This window comes from Pantherophis guttatus, chromosome 8, assembly GCF_059756535.1.
Source record: "Pantherophis guttatus breed Tessera chromosome 8, ASM5975653v1, whole genome shotgun sequence".
In the NCBI taxonomy this organism is placed as follows: Eukaryota; Metazoa; Chordata; class Lepidosauria; order Squamata; family Colubridae; genus Pantherophis; species Pantherophis guttatus.
Window position 1 is genome coordinate 78,482,169 of NC_142070.1, and position 22,205 is coordinate 78,504,373.

Here is a 22,205-nt window from a genome sequence, read left to right on the forward strand (position 1 = left end):
TCCCCCCCTCCCCTACGATCTCCTTTTAGGGCAGCCACAAAGGAGTCTTTGGGCCGTCTTAAACAACCCTACCCATCGTCCACAGCAGAGCAAAGCAGGGAGAAGGACTGAGCAGTAGTGTAGCATCGTACATTCATCCCCCCCCAAAAAAACAAGAAAAGAATGGGGTTCGGCTGGGGATCTGTTGCTACCAGATGCCCCCCTCCCCAAAACCAAGAAAAAATTGGCTGAGGATCTGTTGCAATCAGGTGCCCCCCCCAAAAAAAGCAAGAAAAAAATGAGGTTTGGCTGCGACAGATTGCAACCTGATGCCCCCCGCCCCCCCCAAAAAAGCAAGAAAAAAATGGGGTTCGGCTGGGGACATGTTGCAAACAGATGCCGCCCCAAAAAAAAGCAAGAAAAAAATGGGATTTGGCTTTTGCAACCAGGCAACCAGACCCTGAGCTTGTCGATCAGAAAGGTCGGCGGTTCGAATCCCTAGTACAGGCCTCCTGTGTGAGCAGGGGGTTGGACTAGATGACCTCCAGGGTCCCTTCCCACTCTGTTACTTTAACCTCTTATTCCGTTATTATTATTTAATTTAATTTAATTTCCAATTTATATACCGCCCTTCTCCCTGAGGACTCAGGGCGGTGTACAGCCAAGATAAAAAAAACATAGAATACAAATATTAAAAAACATTTTAAAATATATATATAAATTTTGGCCCGAAAGTTAAGAAATCACAGACTGATTAAAAGAATTTAAAAATTTCTTCTTAAGCCAACCCGGCTTGCTGGAAAAGATGGGTTTTAAGGGAACGACGGAAGGCATTGAGGTCATGGATTCTCCTTATTTATTATTTATTATTTATTATTTGCTAATTAATTATAATTATTAATTATTATTTATTAATTATTTGTTAATTAATTATTAATTATTATTTGTTAATTAATTATTAATTATTATTTGTTAATTAATTATTTGTTAATTAATTATTATTTATTATTTGTTAATTAATTATTAATTAATTATTTGTTAATTAATTAATTATTATTTATTAATGATTTGTTTATTATTATTTATTTATTTATTATTTATACATTCTGGTCTCCTCCCCTCCTCCTTTCCCCCACCCGTCCCCTCCATGGGCGGGGCAAGGCAGACACCCCCCCCACCTCACCGCGCGGAGCCCCTCCCCAGGCGGGTGCTGCGATTGGTCGAGGAGGGTCCCGCCCCATCCTTTAACTCCGCCTCCCGGGGGTGGGGGCGTGGCCTGCGGAGAGAGCCGGCCGCCCGGGTCTTTCTTTACCTGCGACGTCTTTTTGCATCGCGATGGCGGAGGAGGCGGATCGAGCCCGGGCGGCGGCGGCCCAGTGGCTTCTCTGGGACAAGGTGAGTGATCCGGAAGGGATCCCGAGGGTGGATCGCTGCCCCGATTCCCGATCTCCCTCCCCACCCTCCCCACCCGGCGGGGCTCCAGCAAAGGATCGATCCCGGGGTTGGAGAGGGGGTGGTGGTGGAGTTTCCTGGTGGTCTCCCCTCCTTTTGTTCCAAGGCTTTGTTCCAAGGCTAGGAAAGAGGTGCGTGGCTCGGATCTCTTGCAGTCAGGCTCCCCACTTCGCCCCGGCCAAAAAAACACCAAGAAAAAAACTGGGGTTTGGCTGGGATCTGTTGCAAAACAAGGAAAAATTGGGATTTGCCTGGGATCTGTTTGCAACCAGGAGCCCCCACCCCCCAAAAAAAACACCAAAAAAAACCTGGGATTTAGTTGGGATCTGTTGCAAAAGAAGAAAAAGCTGGGATTTGCCTGGGATCTATTGCAACCAAAAGCCCCCCCCCCAAAAAAAAACCCAAGAAAAAACTGGGGTTTAGCTGGGATCTGTTGCAAAACAAGAAAAAATTGGGATTTGCCTGGGATCTGTTTGCAACCAGGAGCCCCACCCCCCCAAAAAAACCCAAGAAAAAACGGGGGTTTAGCTGGGATCTGTTGCAAAACAAGAAAAAATTGGGATTTGCCTGGGATCTGTTTGCAACCAGGAGCCCCCCCCCCCCAAAAAAACCCAAGAAAAAACTGGGGTTTAGCTGGGATCTGTTGCAAAACAAGAAGAAATTGGGGTTTGCCTGGGATCTGTTGCAACTAGGTGTCCCCCCCTGAAAAAAATAAACCAAGAAAAAAATGGGGTTTGGTGGGATCTGTTGCAACCAGGCGTCGTTCCCAAAACAAGAAGAAAAAAATGGGGTTCGGCTGGGGATCTCTTGCAACCAGGCACCCCCCCCAAAAAAAACACCCCAAGAAAAATATCAGGGTCGGGATTACCCATAACTCTCAAGCCTGGCATTCCTTTGAATTGCTTGTTTGGAACGGGGTGCCCTTTTTGCTCCCCCAGAAGAAAAAGGGGGTGTCCAGTGGGGGTGAGACTGGTTTTGCTGGATTTCTGGCCAACGCTTTGATCTTTGTCCTTCCTCCTTTGTTCCTCCTGCTGGCCGGCTTCCCCGATGCGAGTTCAAGGCCGAGGCCCAAGTGGGATTTGAACCTGCAGCTTCCGGGTTGAAGTCCTAGAGGCTTACTTGCTGTCATTCAAGGCTGCTCCTAATAGTAAATAAATCAGATGCACTCGACAGACAGTTTGCAAAACTGGCTTGGTTGATTAGATGGTTAAGGGAGGTTGTTTTTCCTTTAAGCTGTTACAAAAAGGATACTACTGCCTTGTGCTTTGAAGTCATTGCTCAATGGGCAGGTAGTCCTCGGCTTACAACAGTTCATTTAGTGACCGTCCGAAATTACAACAGCACCGGGGGAAAAAAAGGAACTTGAGGCCGGTTTTCAGACTTACAACCAATTGTTGCAAGCATCCCCTTACGTTCGGATGCTTGACAATTCGACTCGCGTTTATGACGGTGGAAGCGTCGTACCGGGCTCCCGTTTTGCGACCTTCTGAAAAGCAAACGTCAATGAGGGAATGCGGATTCACTGTGTTAGTAACCGTGTGACTCATTTACGGACTGCAGGGATTCACTTAACAAACGGGGTGAGGAAAGTCGTAAAACGAGGCAAAGCTCACCTCACAAAAGTCTCTCCGTTAGCAACATAACTTTTGGGCTCAATTGCGGTCGTAAGTTGTACTGCAGTCGTGAATTGTAAGTTGTGGTTTTGAGTCTTTGGTCAATGTGCCCATACTTTGAAATTAGATGGGATTATTATTATCGGTATTATTATTATCTCTTTTATTCATTAAACATGAAACTCAAGTCAACTGATCATTTAAAAATGTATCATAAATACCATTGACTGGTGCTAGTAGTTGATACAGGTTGCTGCCAGCGTCCTAGGGATCAACCAAGTATCTTCTTAAAATATATGAATATTATTATTATTATTAATTTATTCATTAAAAATGAAACTCAAGTCAACTGAACATTCAAAAATGCATCACAAATACCATTGACTGGTGCTAATGGTTGATACGGGTTGCTGCCAGCGTCTTAGGTATCAACCAAGTATCTTCTTAAAATATATGAATATTATTATTATTATTATTATTATTATTATTATTATTATTATTTATTAATTTATTCATTAAAAATGTAACTCAGTCAACTAGACATTCAAAAATGCATCACAAATACCATTGACTGGTGCTAATGTTTGATACAGGTTGCTGCCAGCGTCTTAGGTATCAACCAAGTATCTTCTTAAAATATACGAATATTATTATTATTATTATTATTATTATTATTTATTAATTTATTCATTAAAAATGAAACTCAGTCAACTGAACATTCAAAAATGCATCACAAATACCGTTGACTGGTGCTAATGGTTAATTCTGGTATTCGGTTTGCTTGGTTATTTCCATTCAACTGGGCATTTAAAAGTCCTCTTCTCTTGGTAGGGTCTTGCAAGCCTAATGCAACTCATGTGATACACCTCATTGTGTCCTACGTAAGATAGCACAGCATAGAGCGAGCATTGAATCCCATAAATTTAATCATTCTGGGTTTTGATTTTATGAATAGGCTGAAGTACATAGCGTCTTCTACAAGCACGTGGGGTTTAGGACATGTGATGGTCCAAATTGAATTTTATAGCTCTCTAGAACGCTTTTGTATCCTAGCAGTTACATTCAATTAATCAGCACTGTCAATTTTTCAAAAAGTAGAATAGAATAGGAATAGGAATAGGAATAGATTAGGAAAGAGTAGAATAGAGTAGAATAGAATAGAGTAGAGTAGAGTAGAAGAATAGAATAGAATAGAAGAATAGAATAGAGTAGAAGAATAGAAGAATAGAATAGAATAGAAGAATAGAATAGAGTAGAAGAATAGAGTAGAGTAGAGTAGAGTAGAAGAATAGAATAGAATAGAGTAGAAGAATAGAAGAATAGAATAGAATAGAGTAGTAGAATAGAATAGAAGAATAGAGTAGAGTAGAGTAGAAGAATAGAATAGAGTAGAAGAATAGAAGAATAGAATAGAGTAGAAGAATAGAATAGAATAGAAAAATAGAATAGAATAGAGTAGAAGAGTAGAAGAATAGAATAGAGTAGAGTAAAGAATAGAATAGAATAGAGTAGAAGAATAGAAGAATAGAATAGAGTAGAGTAGAAGAATAGAAGAATAGAATAGAATAGAATAGAATAGAATAGAGTAGAAGAGTAGAATAGAATAGAATAGAGTAGAGTAGAGTAGAAGAGTAGAAGAATAGAAAAATAGAATAGAGTAGAAGAATAGAGTAGAGTAGAGTAGAGTAGAGTAGAGTAGAAGAATAGAATAGAATAGAGTAGAAGAATAGAATAGAGTAGAGTAGAAGAATAGAATAGAATAGAAAAATAGAATAGAGTAGAAGAATGGAATAGAATAGAATAGGAATAGGAATAGAATAGGAAAGAGTAGAGTAGAATATGTCGCATACTGGACATCAACTGTTTCAACTCCTACCCTCAAAACAACGCTATAGAGCACTGCACACCAGAACAACTAGACACAAGGACAGTTTTTTCCCAAACGCCATCTCTTTGCTTAACAGCTAATTCCCACAACACTGTCAAACTATTCACTATGTCTGCACTAGTATTAATCTTCTCATCGTTCCCACCACCCATCTCCTTCCACTTATGACTATATGACTGTAACCTTGTTGCTGGTGTCCTTACGATTTATATTGACTGTTTCCTAATATAATTTGATTGCTTATTTGTATCCCATGACTATCATTAAGTGTTGTACCTTATGATTCTTGATTAATGTATCTTTTCTTTTATGTACTCCGAGAGCGTACGCACCAAGACAAATTCCTTGTGTGTCCAATCACACTTGGCCAATAAAGAATTCTATTCTAAAAAAACAAAAACAAAAAGTATACAAAAAAGGATAAAATTAAACTAGACGGAGAGTAGAAAAATAAACACCGAAAAGCAACAATATAAAATTATGCAGAGAACTGCTAAAAACAAAAGAAACCTCTAAACTCCTGAGCCATAAAATACCTGAAATTATTCCTAAATCTTGGAGAAGATAAATTGATAAATCCTAACTGCTGTTTGGTTAGAAAATAAGGATTCATGTTTAGAAGTTAAAATTTAAACCTTTGGGGGGGGGGCTAAAAATCAGTTATTTCAAATTATATTTAAACGGTCCGAGCCTCAGCACGGACACCCCACCCCACCCCGTCTAATTGCAATATTTTTGATACCATTCCAGACTGTGAATAAATATAGGCGGTCCTCGACTTATGATGGTTCATTTAGTGACCGTTCAAAGTTACAACGGGAAAAAGAGAAATAAGGCCATTTTTTACCCGTACGACCGTCGCAACATCCCCAACAGTTACGTGACCAAAATACAGACACTTAGCAACTGGTTCATAGTTATGACCATTGCTGGGTCAAGTGATCTCCTTTTGCGACCATCTGACAAGCCGAGTCTATGGGGAATAACTGGGTTACTAACTAACTTATCCACGCAGCGTTATCCACTTAACAACTGGCTGGATAACTTCAGGTCAATCACCGGGTGACTGTGAGTTCTAGTCCCGCCTTAGACATGAAAACTGGCTGCATATCTTCAGGCCAATCACCAGGTGACTGTGAGTTCTAGTCCCGCCTTAGCCATGAAAACTGGCTGCATATCTTCAGGCCAATCACCAGGTGACTGTGAGTTCTAGTCCCGCCTTAGACATGAAAACTGGCTGCATATCTTCAGGCCAATCACCAGGTGACTGTGAGTTCTAGTCCCGCCTTAGACATGAAAACTGGCTGCATATCTTTAGGCCAATCACCAGGTGACTGTGAGTTCTAGTCCCGCCTTAGCCATGAAAACTGGCTGCATATCTTCAGGCCAATCACCAGGTGACTGTGAGTTCTAGTCCCACCTGCCTTAGACATGAAAGCCGGCTGGGAGACTTTGAGCCAATCACCACATGACTGTGAGTTCTACTCTTGTCTTAGGCATGAAAACTGGCTGGATATCTTCAGGCCAATCACCAGGTGACTGTGAGTTCTAGTCCCGCCTTAGCCATGAAAACTGGCTGCATATCTTCAGGCCAATCACCAGGTGACTGTGAGTTCTAGTCCCGCCTTAGACATGAAAACTGGCTGCATATCTTTAGGCCAATCACCAGGTGACTGTGAGTTCTAGTCCCGCCTTAGCCATGAAAACTGGCTGCATATCTTCAGGCCAATCACCAGGTGACTGTGAGTTCTAGTCCCACCTGCCTTAGACATGAAAGCCGGCTGGGAGACTTTGAGCCAATCACCACATGACTGTGAGTTCTACTCTTGTCTTAGGCATGAAAACTGGCTGGATAACTCCAGGCCAATCACCGGGTGACTGTGAGTTCTAGTCCCGCCTTAGCCATGAAAACTGGCTGCATATCTTTAGGCCGATCACCAGGTGACTGTGAGTTCTAGTCCCGCCTTCCTTAGGCATGAAAGCCGGTTGGGAGACTTTGAGCCAATCATAGGGTGGCTGAGAGTTCTATTCTCGTTTTAGGCATGAAAACTGGCTGGATAACTTCAGGCCAATCACCGGGTGACTGTGAGTTCTAGTCCTGCCTTAGACATGAAAATTGGCTGCATAACTCCAGGCCAATCACCGGGTGACTGTGAGTTCTACTCTTGTCTTAGGCATGAAAATTGGCCGGATAATTCCAGGCCAATCACCAGGTGATTGTGAGTTCTAGTCCTGCCTTAGCCATGAAATCCAGCTGGATAATTTTGGGCCAGTTCCTGTCTCTCAAACCAACATTGTTGTTTGTGGAGAAAATAGGAGGAAAAAGGGGTATTAGGCACTGTACATTCTCCACCTGGCATGACAGATTAAAAAAGCAGAATAAAAATCCAAGAACATATTGAAGGGAACCAATAAATCAAATGTACAGAGCGACTCTTGATCTCAAGAACCTAAGAATAGGAGAATTTCTGGAACCAGAGGCCGCTTGCAACGGATTAATCATTCAGCCGAGCCTGATGCAAGTTGCAAGCAGAATTGCGTGTTAATTGAGCAAGCATATTCTGCAAAAACCTTTTAGGTTGTTGCTCCCTCACAGCCCCTATTAGTAAAGCAGATTTGCAACAGTCCCCACTCTTAAGCAAGTAGCTCACAGGGGCAGAAAGTTACAAAACCTTAAGTAAAGTTCTGTTGGATCCCTCCTCCGATAAGCCGAACTGTGCCTGTTGCGAAAAAGGAATTGAATTTGGCAAGCTGTTACGTGGGCCGATATTGTAATCTTTGAAGGAACCAAGTGGCTGTCTGGGACACAGGAACGAACAATTCAGCCAGTCACAACTAAGTAATCTGGCATTGCAAAATGTTCTTTGCCTTGAATTCAATTAAAATATCTGCCGTTTTATATACTCAGAATGGTTTTAGGTTAACCGTCAGCAAAAGCTTGGAAGAGTGTTTGCTTCTTTCACTAAATATCATAAAATAGAAAGTGCAAAAATTTTGCAGTACGGTATCAAGCGTGGATTTCAAATTTTGGGCTCCATTGTGGTCGTAAGTTGAGAACTTGCTGTATACATATTAAACGGGTGTCAGTGGTGGGTTTCAAAATTTTTTACTACCTGTTCTGTGAGTGTGGCTTGGTGGGTGTGGCGTGGCTTGGTGGGCGTGGCAGGGGAAGGACACTGTAAAATCTCCATTCCCACCCCACTCCAGGGGAAGGATATTGCAAAATCCCCATTTCCTCCCAATCAGCTGGGAATAGATGGGGGCGCGGCCAGTCAGAATTTTTTCTACCGGTTCTCCGAACTACTCAGAATTTCCGCTACCGGTTCTCCAGAACTGGTCAGAACCTGGTGAAACCCACCTCTGATGTGTGTGTGCGTATCAGGAGTCTGTGAGTTCGAACCTATGTAGAGGCAGATATTTTTCTCTCTGAGCACAGTGAGAATATATCTGCTGAACAAAACTCTGCATTGGCGACAGGAAAGGCATCCGGCCATTAAAACACTCTACTAGCTCCATTCAGTTGCCCAGACTCCAGCCCGCAAGGGATTATGGGTCATTAAATTGTGATGATTATGATGAGATATATGTGTGTGTGTGTGTGTGTATATATATGTCTGTGTGGATAGATAGATAGATAGATAGATAGATAGATAGATAGATAGATAGATAGATACGGTAGGTAGGTAGGCAGGCAGGCAGGCAGGCAGGCAGGCAGACAATGATAGATAGGCAGGCAGGCGATGATAGATGATAGATAGATAGATAGATAGATAGATAGATAGATAGATAGATAGATAGGATAGATACGATAGGTAGATAGATGTTAGATACTGTAGGTGGGTAGGTAGGTAGGTAGAGAGATAGGCAGGCAGGCAGGCAGGTGATAGATAGATAGATAGATAGATAGATAGATAGATAGATAGATAGATAGATAGATAGATAGATAGATAGATAGATAGATACTGTAGATAGGCAGGCAGGCAGACGATAGACAGACAGATAGATAGATATTGTAGATAGATAGATATTGGAGAGAGAGAAAGAGGGAGGGAGAGAGAGAGACTGTAGATAAATAGATAATTAGATAGATGATAGATAGATAGATAGATAGATAGATAGATAGATAGATAGATAGATAGATAGATACTGTAAGATAGATAGATATTGTAGATAGATAGATATTGGAGAGACACAGAGAGAGAGAGACTGTAATTAGATAGATAGATAGATAGATAGATAGATAGATAGATAGATAGATAGATAGATAGATAGATAGATAGATGCAACATGAAACACTCTCCTGCAGTGCACCCAACACGTATACAACAAGAGGACATAACTAAACTCAAGTTTATCATATTTTGCAGAATCCTAAAACCTTGGAAATAGTAAAGCAGCTGATTGCCAAGGGAAACACCGAAGAACTATTGAAATGTTTCGGCTCACGGATGGAATTTGGGACGGCAGGACTACGAGCGGCGATGGGAGCAGGAATCTCCCAGATGAATGACTTGACTATTATTCAGACTTCCCAGGTATCGGAGTTACTTCTGCGTGCATATTTAAAGGCAGTTGGGTTCCCATTTTCCAAGCAATGGCCACGCTAAAGAAAGTTTCCCACAGAAAAGAAAACACCGGGAGCCACAAAATCCTTCCCGTGCCTGACTATTTCTTGAGCAGCCACAAAACTAGCATATGTAGTTGAATTAAACTACACTCTGTTTTCTTCTGAAACTTTTCTTTTCTGGATAATATTTCAATGCACATTGAGAGCAATTCAGCTTGTTTTTTTCATCCATCTTCTCCTTCCCATCTATGCAGGCCGTCCTCGAGGTACGACCGCAAGTGCGTCCAAAATTTCCGTGGCTAAACGAGACATTTCTTCAGCAACTTTTGCCCCATTTTACGACTATCCTGCACTCCGTTGTTAAGCGAATCGCTGCAGTTGTTAAGTTAGTGACACGGTTGTTGAGTGAATTTGGCTTCCCCATTGACTTTGCTTGTCAGAAGGTCGCAAAAAGGGAATGACGTAACCCCGGGACACTGCAACCGTCATAAATACGAGTCAGAGGCCAAGCGGCTGAATTTTGATCATGGCGATGCAGCAACTGTCGTAAGTGTGAAAAACGGTCACACGTCACCTTTTTCAGTGCTCTTGTAACTTCGAACAGTCACTAAGTGAACCGTCGTAAGTCAAGGACTACCTGTACGTTCCACTTTTCAATCTAACAGGCTGCGTGAAACTACTTCTGATTTCTTCTGATACCCTGCAGTGTCCAGGTAGTCCTTGGCTTACTTAATGACCAGTTAATGACTTACTTACTTAACAGTTCACTTCATGGCCATTTGAAGTTACAATGGCACTGAAAAAAGTGACTTACGATCATGTTTCACACTTAACGACCGTTGCAGCATCCCCGTGGTCACGCATGTGATTTATATTTGGATACTTGACAGCTGACTCACATTTATGACCGTTGCTGTGTCCTGCGATCCTGCGAATATCTGCAACCTTCTAACAGGCCGAAACCAAATTCACTTAACAACCACGCTACTAATTTAACGACGTCACAAAACGTGGCATGGAAAGTCGTAAAATGACATGAAACTCACTTCAATGTCTCACTTAGCGACATCAAGTTGGGGGCTCCATTGCGATCGTAGGTTGAGGAGTCCCTGTATAATTTTACTTACAGTAGTGGCCAAAATTGTGGAAACGTTTTGGGAAAAGTGTATTTTCTAAAACTAGCTAATAACACCACATTTTTGGGGAGTAGTACCATAAAATTATATATCAACGGAAAGATCATTTAATCAAGAATGTCATGCAATAAACTTTTATGAAGGATTTGCTATTAGAATAGCAGTTAGAGGATAAAGAAGAAAAGTGAAGCACGTAGAAAAAAACGAGATATACAAAAATGATCACCCTAGAAAATACGAGATACACAAAAATTATCACGATGTCAGTTAATAGTTGGGTAACCTTTAGCATGAATGACGGCCTTACAACGTCTTCCCATGGAGTGAACCAAGTCTTTGAGTTCTGCAGCTGTTATCATGTGAAACCAAGATTGAATGATGGCTTCTGTTAACTGGGTTTTATTGCTGGGTCGCTTCTGACTAATAAGTTTCTTTAGTCGGCTCCCTAGATTTTCCATTGGGTTAAGGTCTGGGCTGTTCCCAGGCCATTCCAGCAGTGGAATAGGATTATCTTGAAACACTAAAAAAAAATGGTGTTATTAGCCATCAAACCTCAAAAATACACTTTTCCCAAAAGGTTTCCACAATTTTGGCCACTACTGTACTGTGAATTTTTCCTTTTGCACTCTACGCCTTCTCCTCCCAACTGTTCGTCTAGGGAAGGTGTGCCAAAACTGAGACAGCTCAATAAAACTGCTAAACTGCTTTGTTTTGCTTGTAGGGATTTTGTAGGTATCTGGAAAAGAACATCACTGACCTGAAAAATAGAGGAGTGGTTATCGGCTACGATGCGCGGGCCCATCCGTCAACTGGTGGTAGCAGCAAAAGGTATTCGTCACAATTCTTGCAATGCTTGTATCAGAGTTCCAAGTAACTCAAGTAACCCAACGAAAAAAGACTCCTGAGGCGAAAAGTTCCTCAAAGTTCCATTTTATTAGAGATGTCATATCGGCACATCTGCGAAAACCCGAATCTGAAAGCCCCCAGGTTTTCCCCACCCAAAACATAGTCCCTTTGCACCAACATGTCCATCACATGGTCCAATCAATACGCCGTCCCAACTGGAGATTGGGCCTCCCAGTTACGACACTCCAGGTGCAGGGCAGGATGTCCTTGACTCCCAGAGAAAAGAATGTTGTTATGGCTAGCAATCCCCCCTCCTAGTTTCCCACAGCACTAAGTGTGGCAGCCCTGAAGAAAAAGATGGCCTCCGGGGCTGACAGCTTGTCCAATTAGAGCAGCGGTGTCAAACTCAAGACCCGCGGGCCGGATCCTTAGGGTGCTTAGATGTGGCCCGCGGGGCCACTCTGGAAACAGTGACTGGCTGCCTCTGCCAGTGAAAACGGAGCTCGGGAGGGCCTCCTGAGTCCCCCGGTTGTTTTCAGTTGTTAATCTTCTTTTTTATTGAATCACAAGGAAATATTATTATTTTTTTAACCTCAGTTCAGTCTACCTTGCAAAACCTTTTTGCCGTCACGCGCCAAAAGCCGGGGGGGGGGGGAATGTGGGGGGGTCGTGTGCACATATCCATAATGCAATGCCCCCCATGCATGCGTGCGTCTCCGAAGGCTGAAAACAGCCCATTTCCAGACTTCCGGTAGGCCCGTTTTTCACCCTCCCCAGGCTCCGGAAGCTTTCTTGGAGCCCGGGGAAGGCGAAAACGGCCTCCCCCAGCTCTCCGGAGGCCCTCCGGAGGCCAGAAATGAGTCGTTTCTGGACTTCCGGGAGGCCCGTTTTTCACCCTCCCCGAGCCTCCGTGCGAGGCCTGTACTTACCTGTCATCCAAAACGGGCTGTGTGGTGACTCCCGGGAGGGGGATGGTGGTGTGGGCGGGGCCAGCCTAAAATCAGCTGAACGGCGCACGCGCCTGCGCAGTAAGGGAAACCTAGGGTAACGGTTCGCGTGCCTGCAGAGATGGCTCCGTGTGGCACGCGTGCTATAGGTTCGCCATCACGGGTCTAGGCAGTCATTATTCATCTTTACGGGATCTTTAAGGCATCTTTAAAGGATCTTAAAGCTCTTCCAAAGAGGGGAGAGGGTAACCAATGATCCTCTGGGCAATGACGATCCTCTGGAGCGCTGTCCTGTCTGCCACTGTGCAATTGGCAAACCATTCACAGGTGCAGTAAGTTAAAACACACATTATATATAAAATATAACGGGGAATATATTCATTTTTTACTAAACGTGTTCATGTGTCAACTAATCAATTCATTCGATTGAGCTGACTTATTTATTTAGTAATTTTTTCATGCTGCCTATCCTTCCCCCCCCCTTACAAATGTTTAGTTTATAAAACATCAGCTTTTGCTTCTGTTGGGTAAAAAATAATAATACGTAAAGCGGCTTCAGGTGCCCACTAAACACAACTGCAAGGGCTAAATTCGTTGTGATGGAATTCAGGTTTGACTTTTTATTTTCTTCCTTTCTGGCTGTTAGGTTTGCAAGACTCACTGCCACCGCGTTCGTCACCCAGGGGGTTCCTGTCTACCTTTTCTCCCAGATCACACCAACTCCTTTTGTGGTAGGGTTTTTGTTGTGGTTTTTGTCGCTCGTACACGCTTCCGAAGCAAGGCACACACCGTAGAACTGCTTCCGTAGCATCCCCAAAAAAACTCTCTATATCTGTTTGATTTCTACAGCTGTCCACCTCAACAAGTCATTTTGCGTGTCATTACAACATAAAAGTGTCTATGAAATCATAAATACATGGGTGCTTCCTATACAGGTAGTCCTCAATTTACGGCCAACATTTCAGGCCAAACTTTCTATTGCTAACAAGACATTTGTTAAGGGAGTATTGCTCCATTTTGCGACCTTTCTTGCCCCCGTTAAACGAATCACTGCAGACGTTAAGCTAGTCACACGGTTGTTAGATGAATCTGGCTTCTCCGTTGGCTCGGTGGAAGGTCGCAGAAGGGGATCACACACACCTATGATGCTGCAACCGTCATAAGTATGAGTCGATTGCCAAGCGTCTAAATTTTGATCAGGTGACCGTAAAAAGACGGGGCAATGGTCATAAGTGTGAAAAATGGTCTCAAGTCCCTTTTTTTCAGTGTCGTGACTTCAAACGGTCACTAAGTGAATTGTTGTAAGTCGAGGACGACCTGGGGCATTTGAAAAACATTAACCTCTAGTGAATTTAAGCCCTTGTGGAGACCGACGGGTTGTTAACGTTTCTTGCCTCTGCTTGTTAAAAGTTGTTGCTTTGTATAGGGGTGGGTAACATTGGAAGACAGCGCCCCCCCCCACCCACCCCGCCCTCCCCAGCCTGTGTCTTCTCACTTTTGGGAAGGCGGGTAATCCTCTTCTTTAAATATATATATATATATATATATTATTTATTTAAAAAAATACATCAAAAAAAAAAAAAGAAATAGTCAAACAAATGATCGCGACAGGAACTTTACATGATATTTACACTTTCTACAGTATGTAGGCTTCAGTCAGATTTAACATATATTAAACATAATCCTGGTTATACTTGACTTTTTGGGCGTCTGTTGTTCAACCAAACGTACCATTTGTCCCAACATTGGAAACACATCATCTATATCCCTCAAAACCTCTTCCTTTGTGATCTCCAAAGTCCCAGCCAATATTTCTGCTACTATATCTCTTAACGGCTCCCCCCCTTTCTTCCACCACATTTTGAATCCTCAGATAGAAAGATGATCGTTCCATTTCCAGAAAAATAATTTCCTCTTCCAAGGACCCTGTTCACCGCTATTTGTTCCCTTTCCTCTCCATCTTGTCTTTCCTCACATCGTCCCATCCTCCTTTCAATGTCTTGTATTTTACTCTCCTGTTGCATCAACACCCCCTGAACACCTTCCAAGCTCTCATTCAACATTTTGATATCATTTCTAACGGCTCCCAGCTCCCCTTTAATATCTGATGTTCAGTCCTCTAAATTTTTAGAAATAACTTCTTGATTTTTGGTCATCACTTCGTACATTGTTCTGTAAGCTTGATAACGATGGTGGTTTCCCTGCAGCAACCATATCATCCAGTGACCTGACAGACGAAGGCGATGAGGTGGGTGTAGCCGTGGTAGCCGTAGCAGCGACCATAGGGAATGTCGAGACTTTTTCCCCAGTTTTTGTGGTTACCGCTGATGTTGCCGTTGACATTTTGATTGAAAAGATTTTATCCGATCAATTCCAAAAAAAGGGGGTAATCAAGGGTAGACAAGATTCGAATTAATCAGGTGAGCAGTCTAATCGGTAGTAGGGGTAGTGTCAGCGTTCCAAATTAGGTTCTCTTCCAGCGTTGACATGAATGAAATGAAGCAGAGAGCAGAAGCGTTGATTTATTGCTGAGATGAACTTTTACCTAGTTTTCTGCATGCAACAGATAGTGTTACCTGGGTGACGGAGGGTGGGGGGCACATTCCTGTGAAAAGAAAGTGCCGGGACGTAGAGATGGATCTGCATGATGGCCAATGGGACATTGGGGTTGGAGAGCGGAAGAGGAGGGGGTTGGAAGGAGGGGCCAGTTTGGCTGCAACCAGAGTTCAGGAATGTCGGATTTTTCTATTCTTAATTAAAATTGATTCATTAGAGACTTTGCGTTTGAGAATGAAGTTTATTTAAGATAGCACCGAAGCCTGACAGGTAGTATTCAATACATAGTTCAGAGAGGAAAGAAAAGTAAGGAGGAAGAAAAAAAAAATCCAAAAAATATTACTCGGCAGAATTCTTCTCTTCCTGGAGTTGCTATACACAGGTTATAATAAAGATCTCCACTAGATGGGGGTATAGCGCTATTCTGCACACACACACTTTAATAAACACGTTGAGAGGAAAAGGGGGTGGGGAAAGGGTAATAGATTTCTAGCAAAAAGTATAGCTGTTTGTTCAGTCACAGGTCCTCCCAAATCCTCTATAGAAAATATAAGAAAGGAGCAGGAGATCAACCCAAAATCAATCACACCCTCCACCAGATACAGCTCACAACTCGATCCTTTTCAAATGTTCCATTCAGCCAGCACAGTTCAAAATTGGCTGCACAAGTAAGGAGTGGGACACACGTAGCCGCTATCCCGTCTTTGCTCCAACCACACACAGGGCACTTTTCATAGATTTCACCACCTCAGCGTATCCAGTGGGGCTCTCAGAAGAGTCAAAACACCGTCTCCATTAGCTCTTATTTAATTGAAGGTGTAGGGCGCCTTGTCCGTCGCGATCAGGTTTCCCTTCCAATATGGGCAGTCATCGGTACGGAGCCGCCATTACTGGCGCTGCCTTCTCAGCCTGGGACAGGAGAGATTCGCTTTCGCGTGCCGGATTGCCACTCCTAACACGCTCCTAGCTCCTCTCCGCTTGCGGCCGCCTCTCTGGGGCCGCCGCCGGCAAAACAAAGCCGCCCAGGCTAGGAAGTTGGCAAGATCGTGACAGGAGCTAACTCCAAATCCATCTTGCTAGCACGATGACCGGAACCGGAGACCGGAAGGCGGGTAATTCTCCAGTGAAGTGAAGATGTCCCCAGAAGTTAGGGAGGTGAAATTTATCAGGATTCTTTCTCCCAAAGGTGCTTTTTCCATCCTAGGTAGAGGCAGATATTTCTCTCTCTCGGCACAATGAGACTATATCTGCTGAAAAAAAAACTCCGCATTGGCAACAGGAAAGGAATCCGGCCAGTAAACACACAGCTCCATTCAATTGCCCAGATTCCACCCCAAAAGGGGTGAAATCCAGCAGATTCTGACAGGTTCTGGAGAACCGGTAGCGGAAATTTTGAGTAGTTCGGAGAACCGGCAAAGGCCACCTCTGGCTGGCCCCAGAGTGGGATGGGAATGGAGATTTTGCAATATCCTTCCCCCAGGAGTGGGGAAGGAATGGGTATTTTGCAGTATCCTTCCCCTGGAGTGGGGTGGGAATGGAGATTTTGCAGTATCCTTCCCCTGCCATGCCCACCAAGCCACACCACGCCCACCAAACCAAGACCACAGAACCGGTATTAAAAATAAAATTGAATTTCACCACTGGATTATGGGGTCATTAAAAGAAGATGGCAGTTAGTGCGATTTTTGCAGATTGTAAAAAGGCTAAACAAGAAGCCTTCCCAAAGATGCTTTTTTTCTCAAGAGGCAACTGGACTTTCTGGTTTTTTCTCTGAAGACTGTTCACTTCTCATCCAAGAAGCTTCCTCAGTTCTGACTGGATGGTGGGGAATGGAAGGATTTATACTCCTTGCAGACAGCTGGTCATTTGCATCCTTTTTAGAGAGTCACTGAGGCCACTTGGAGGTTTGTCTGTGTCCTCAGAGTCATCTCAGGGGACTGCGTTGTGGAGCTGTGCTTTTTGTGGGGTGTTTTCTCCCCTGTATCTCTTCACTGAAAAAAGCACCTTCGGGACAACGATGACTGTCAGCGTCTCAGCGCTGACATAGAAAAGGGAGGATGAAGCTTGAACTTTTGCCTGCTAAATCCCTTTGAAGATTCGGTCGCCTTGGAGATGAGGAGGGGGGAAGCATTCCTGTGAACTGACGGGAAAAAGTATCAGGAGAGTGACTTGGAAGATAGCCAATGAGAAGCAGAGAATTGGGGATCGGAAAGAGAGGGATTATGGGGCAAAGGTCAGTATTGACCGCGAAGAGCCAGGATCTGGTTACTGGACTCGAATAAAGAGAAAATTTCCTTAAAGATTGGCAGTTTGGAAGTTCATTTATTTTGAGATAGCATCGAAGCCTGACAGATGACCTGGATAACTGAGAATCTCCCTAGACATTTAGCTGTGCACTTTGGGATGAATGCCTTTCGAATGGTCCGGGAGTATGAACGGATTTCCAGAAAAATTGCAGACTACAGGAACCGTTCGCGCTTCGGTTTGAGATGCAGATAGCACAGACTCGTCCCGAACAGCCTGCATCTGTGTTTGACAGTGAAGGGACACAGGGAAGGAAAGATCCTGCAGGAAACACAGCTCCACAACACACTCCCTTCAGCAGTTCCAAGAAGGCTCCGCCCCCATTTGCGCTACTCAGGTGACCCTGAGGATACAGACAGACCTCCAAGTGGCCTCAGCGGCTCTCTAAAAGGATGCAAATGACCAGCTGTCTGCAAGGAGTATCAATCCGCGGACAGAATGCGGCCGCGCGAGTAATTATGGGAGCAACATGGCGCTCACATGTAACACCTTCTACGCGAGTTGCACTGGCTTCCGGTGGCCTTCCGAGTGCGCTTCAAGGTGTTGGTTCTTACCTTTAAAGTACTCCATGGTTTAGGATCTGAGTACTTACGAGACCACCTGCTGCAACCGATAACCTCCCACCAACCAATACGCTCTCACAGAGTAGGCCTACTCATAGTACCATCATTAAAACAATGTCGTCTAGTAGTTCCAAGGGAGAGAGCCTTCTCTGTGGGGGCACCTACTCTTTGGAACAAAATACCCCCTGGCATACGAATAATCCCAGATCTTCGCACTTTCCGACGTGCCCCGAAGACCTTTCTGTTTCAACAAGCAGGGCTAGCATAAACATCTAAATTCTATGCCAAGGTCTTAGCGGATACACGAAGTTGACTCAATTTATTATTTACTGTTTAAAAAAAAAATTATTATATGTATATGAAATCTTATTCTGTTCACCGCCCTGAGTCCTTAGGGAGAAGGGCGGTATAGAAATTCAATCAATCAATCAGTAAGTAAGTAAGTAAGTAAATAAATAAATAAATCCTTCCATTCCCCACCACCCAGTCAGAGCGGAAGAAGCTTCTTGGAATGAGAAGCGAAACGTCTTCAAAAGAAAAAAACCAGACAGTCCAGTTGCCTCTTGAAAAAGCATCTTTTGGACAACTATGACCGAGAATCATGGACGTCAGCCTTCTTCCTTTGTAATATTTTTCTTCTGGTTTCCTACAGCCGTATACAGTGACTCACCTCAAACTTGCTGCTGGAATTATGGTTACTGCATCTCACAATCCCAAGCAAGACAATGGTTATAAGGTATTACTTTACATAATTTTCCTAGCAGAAATATCTTGGGATGGATTATAGCATTAGTGGTTAAAAGTGCCAGGCTTAGGAACCAGGAGACAGTGAGTTCTAGTCCCATTTTAGGCATGAAAGTTGGTTGGGTGACTTTAAGCCAAACGCTAGGAGACGGTGAGTTCTAGACCCACCTTAGACACAAAAGGTGACACGGGGATTTTGGGTCAATCACCAGGAGATGGTGAGTTCTAGTTCTGCCTTAGGCATGAAAGCCTATTGTGGCTCTGTTACCGGAGCCTGTGTCATCGGCAGAAGAGGACTCTGAGAGTGAAGGAAAGGAGTTGGCAAGGCCTCCCTCTCCAGGACCCTCCTCTCTGGCAATGCCTTTGGTGTCCGCCAAAGGGCAAGAGATAGGGCCGGGGCCAAGCACGTCCACGCAGCCACAGATGGACAGTGATGAGGGTAATGAGTCTTGGCTAGATCCACGCCAGCATCACAGAGATAAGCGCGTGCAACAGAAGAAAAGGCGTGCCCGAGATTAGGCTGAGTCACTGGACCACACCCCACAGGATATAAAAGGGAGTGTGGTGGCCAGTCAAACCTTGTGACGAACAAAGCTGAAAGCTTCCACACCATTCTGCATTGCCGGAGTTTTGCTATAGACTTTGCTGGATTATCTCTGGACTTGATTAACTCCGTAATTATTGAGCTGTTTCTTTTGATGTACCAGAAGTGGGGAGAAGTTATCTCTCCTCTTCGTAAGTAATAAACTCTTGGCAGGCAGCCACTAGGTTGTTGCCAAGTTCCGTTATCATAAGGAAAAGGATTTTGCCGGATGGTTTGGTCTTTAACTCTTGAACGTCTGTTGGTGTGTGTGCGTGTGGTTGGGGACAGAACAAAGCCTCACAGTTGAATTTTGCTGCTGTGGTGTGGAAAATAGCGAGGAGGAAGAAATAGTAGATCCATCTTCTACACCTTGTTTATAAAAATTAGAGGCGTTGTAGAAGTAAATAAAATAAATAAATAAATAGCCTTTCGGTTAATTCCAAGGATGTGAGGGTAAATTTAAATAACATAGGTGAAGCCAAAACATCTGCCAATAAGGAGTAAAAAATAAATCTCCATGGGTTTTAGGTCTATTGGGAAAACGGCTCGCAGATCATCGGTCCACACGATAGAGGAATCGCCGACGCCATTAATGGGAACCTAGAACCGTGGCCTCAAGCGTGGAAGGACGGCCTCATCGATCAAAGCCCTCTGCTCCATGATCCTTACGCGACGGTTAACAAGGATTACTTCAAAGATATACAGAGGCACTGTTGTCACAGGTGAGCGGCTTGTTTATATTACAGGGAGTCCTCGACTTAACCAACAGTTCGCTCAGTGACCGAAATTACAACGGAAAAAGTGGACTTATGACCCTTTCTCACCCTTATGACCATTGCAGCCTCCCCCATGGTCACAACTTCGGGGATTCGCTTAACAAACGTGGCAAATAAAGTCGTAAAACGGGGCCAAAACTCGCTGAACAAATGTCTCGCTTAGCAACATAAATGTTGGGCTCAGTTGCGGTCATAAATTGAGGACTACCTGTATTTATTCCAGGTTTCATTTATGGGGCCACCCATCTCAAGAAGCGACATGGGGTGGAGGACAGAAGTGATAAAACAAAGTAAAAAGGGTTTCAATTATTAAACAATTTTAAAATTCATGGCTGCCAAGGAATACCACAGCCCAAATCACTAACACAAATAGTTCTCGTCTTAACAATCACAATTGAGCCCAAAAGTTCTGCTGCTAAGTGAAACATTTGTTAACTAACATTTGCCCCATTTTATGACATCTCCTGCCACCGTTCTTAAATGAATCACTCCGGTTGTTAAGTGAATCTGGCTTCCCCATTGACTTGGCTTGTCAGACAGTCACCAAAGGGGATCATGTCTGCAACCGTCATAAGTATGAGTCAGTTGCCAAGCATCCGAATGTAAATCCTGCAGCGGTCATAAGTGTGAAGAACAGGTCATCGGTCACTTTTTTTCAGTGCCGTTGTCATTTCAAAGCATCACTAAATGAACCGTTGTTAAGTCGAGGACTAGTTGTACTGAATGGAGTAACTTGAGTAACAATTGAGTAACTATTGAGTAACTATTAACTAGCGTGTAACCAAGTGTTCCATAATCCCCCCTTTTTTTGTTATTCCTTGCGGCAGACGATCTGCTACCAGCTAAATGTCGTTCGTGTTACTTGATTTCAGGGATATAAACAAGGAGACCAAGTTGAAATTCGTTCACACCTCTGTCCACGGGGTAGGCCACGAGTTTGTGCAGTCGGCCTTTAAGGCGTTCGACTTTAGCCCTCCGTTCGCGGTGCCTGAACAGAAGGACCCTGATCCAGAGTTTCCCACCGTAAAATACCCAAATCCAGAGGAAGGGAAAGGTGTACTGGTAAAACATGATTTGGTGCATTTTCTTCCATCTTCACTTCGTCTCCTGTCCCTTCGGACATTTCTTGGCAACTAAAGCGTAGTTCTAAATGCCGACATTCTTTCAAGCTTGCATACGCTTGCAGATTTCAAAAAGGCTAGTCAATTTCTTCGCTTCTTCTGGCTGCTAATTTCCCAGCAGTTTGCAGGCAGGATTTTCAAAACGTGACTCGTTCATTTTTGTTTTGCACCTCGTGCCATTGAACGAGATCGAGCTTCCAAAATCTTTTGCGCTTCTTCCTCATGACTTTGGCATTGTGATCTAGACTTCTAGAGCCTTGCAGTAAACCAGGAGTTTCAAACTCACGGCCCGCGGACCGAATCTGGCCCGTGGGTTGTTTAAAACTGGCCCATGGGGCTGGCCTGGAAATAGCAAAGGACCGGCCCACAGTGCCTACGGCAGCCAAAACGGAGTGCAACCAGGGCCTCCCGTGCCCCGTTTTGGCCACCGAAGTGCTGCAGGAGGCCGTCCAGGCCGAAAACGGGGCATGGGGAAGGGACTGCATGCCGTCGCACCGCGGATCATTTTGGCCATCAGGGTGCTGCAGGAGGCGTCCATCCTGTCTCTCCCCTCTCCCCCTCCCCCCAGCCGGCCCACTGAGGAGAACTACAATGCTGATCCAGGTCTTGAAGAAATCCAGTTTGACACCCCTGCATTAAACTGTCGGAGGTCTAGGACAATTCGCCATGGCCCAGGCTCACTGCGGGACAAGTGTTACACTAATATCAAAGAAATGGTGGAATAGAATCGTTTAAAAAGGATGCAAAAGGAGGGACAGAGTGAAAAGGGAATGACAAAAATTGAAATAATTTTTTAATTGCTTTAAATAATTAAATTGAATTGTTGAACTGTCCCGCAGCGAGTTGACTGTGGCAAGACGGCTGCGGTGAATTGTCCCACTCCAACCATCCATGCTTATTTTGGTGCGGGTAGAAGATTTGTTTGTTGGTTTTATTTAAAAGGATAATTTGTGCCGGGTTTTTTTCCTTCCAGACACTCTCTTTTGCTCTGGCTGATAAAAAAGACGCTCGGGTTATTTTAGCCAACGATCCGGATGCCGATCGGCTTGCTTTGGCCGAGAAACAAGGAAGGTTAGTTTGTCGATTACCAAACTTGATTTTTTTCTTTGCTTGGGGGGAATACCTGAGAA

The 22,205-nt window shown here is 43.9% G+C and overlaps 1 protein-coding gene across 1 annotated transcript in view; it reads left to right on the forward strand.

Annotated features, from left to right (window-relative positions):
• The first annotated feature begins 1,215 nt into the window (after positions 1-1,215).
• The window catches only part of PGM2 (phosphoglucomutase 2), a 29,044-nt gene continuing 8,054 nt past the window's right edge, over positions 1,216-22,205 (forward strand). The window contains exons 1-8 of the mRNA XM_060690812.2: positions 1,216-1,374; positions 9,300-9,467; positions 11,357-11,463; positions 13,075-13,159; positions 18,504-18,587; positions 19,707-19,900; positions 20,827-21,016; positions 22,049-22,146. Of these exons, the coding sequence (XP_060546795.2) occupies positions 1,315-1,374; positions 9,300-9,467; positions 11,357-11,463; positions 13,075-13,159; positions 18,504-18,587; positions 19,707-19,900; positions 20,827-21,016; positions 22,049-22,146 (986 nt within the window). The 5' untranslated portion in view covers positions 1,216-1,314. The remainder of the gene's footprint in view (positions 1,375-9,299; positions 9,468-11,356; positions 11,464-13,074; positions 13,160-18,503; positions 18,588-19,706; positions 19,901-20,826; positions 21,017-22,048; positions 22,147-22,205) is intronic.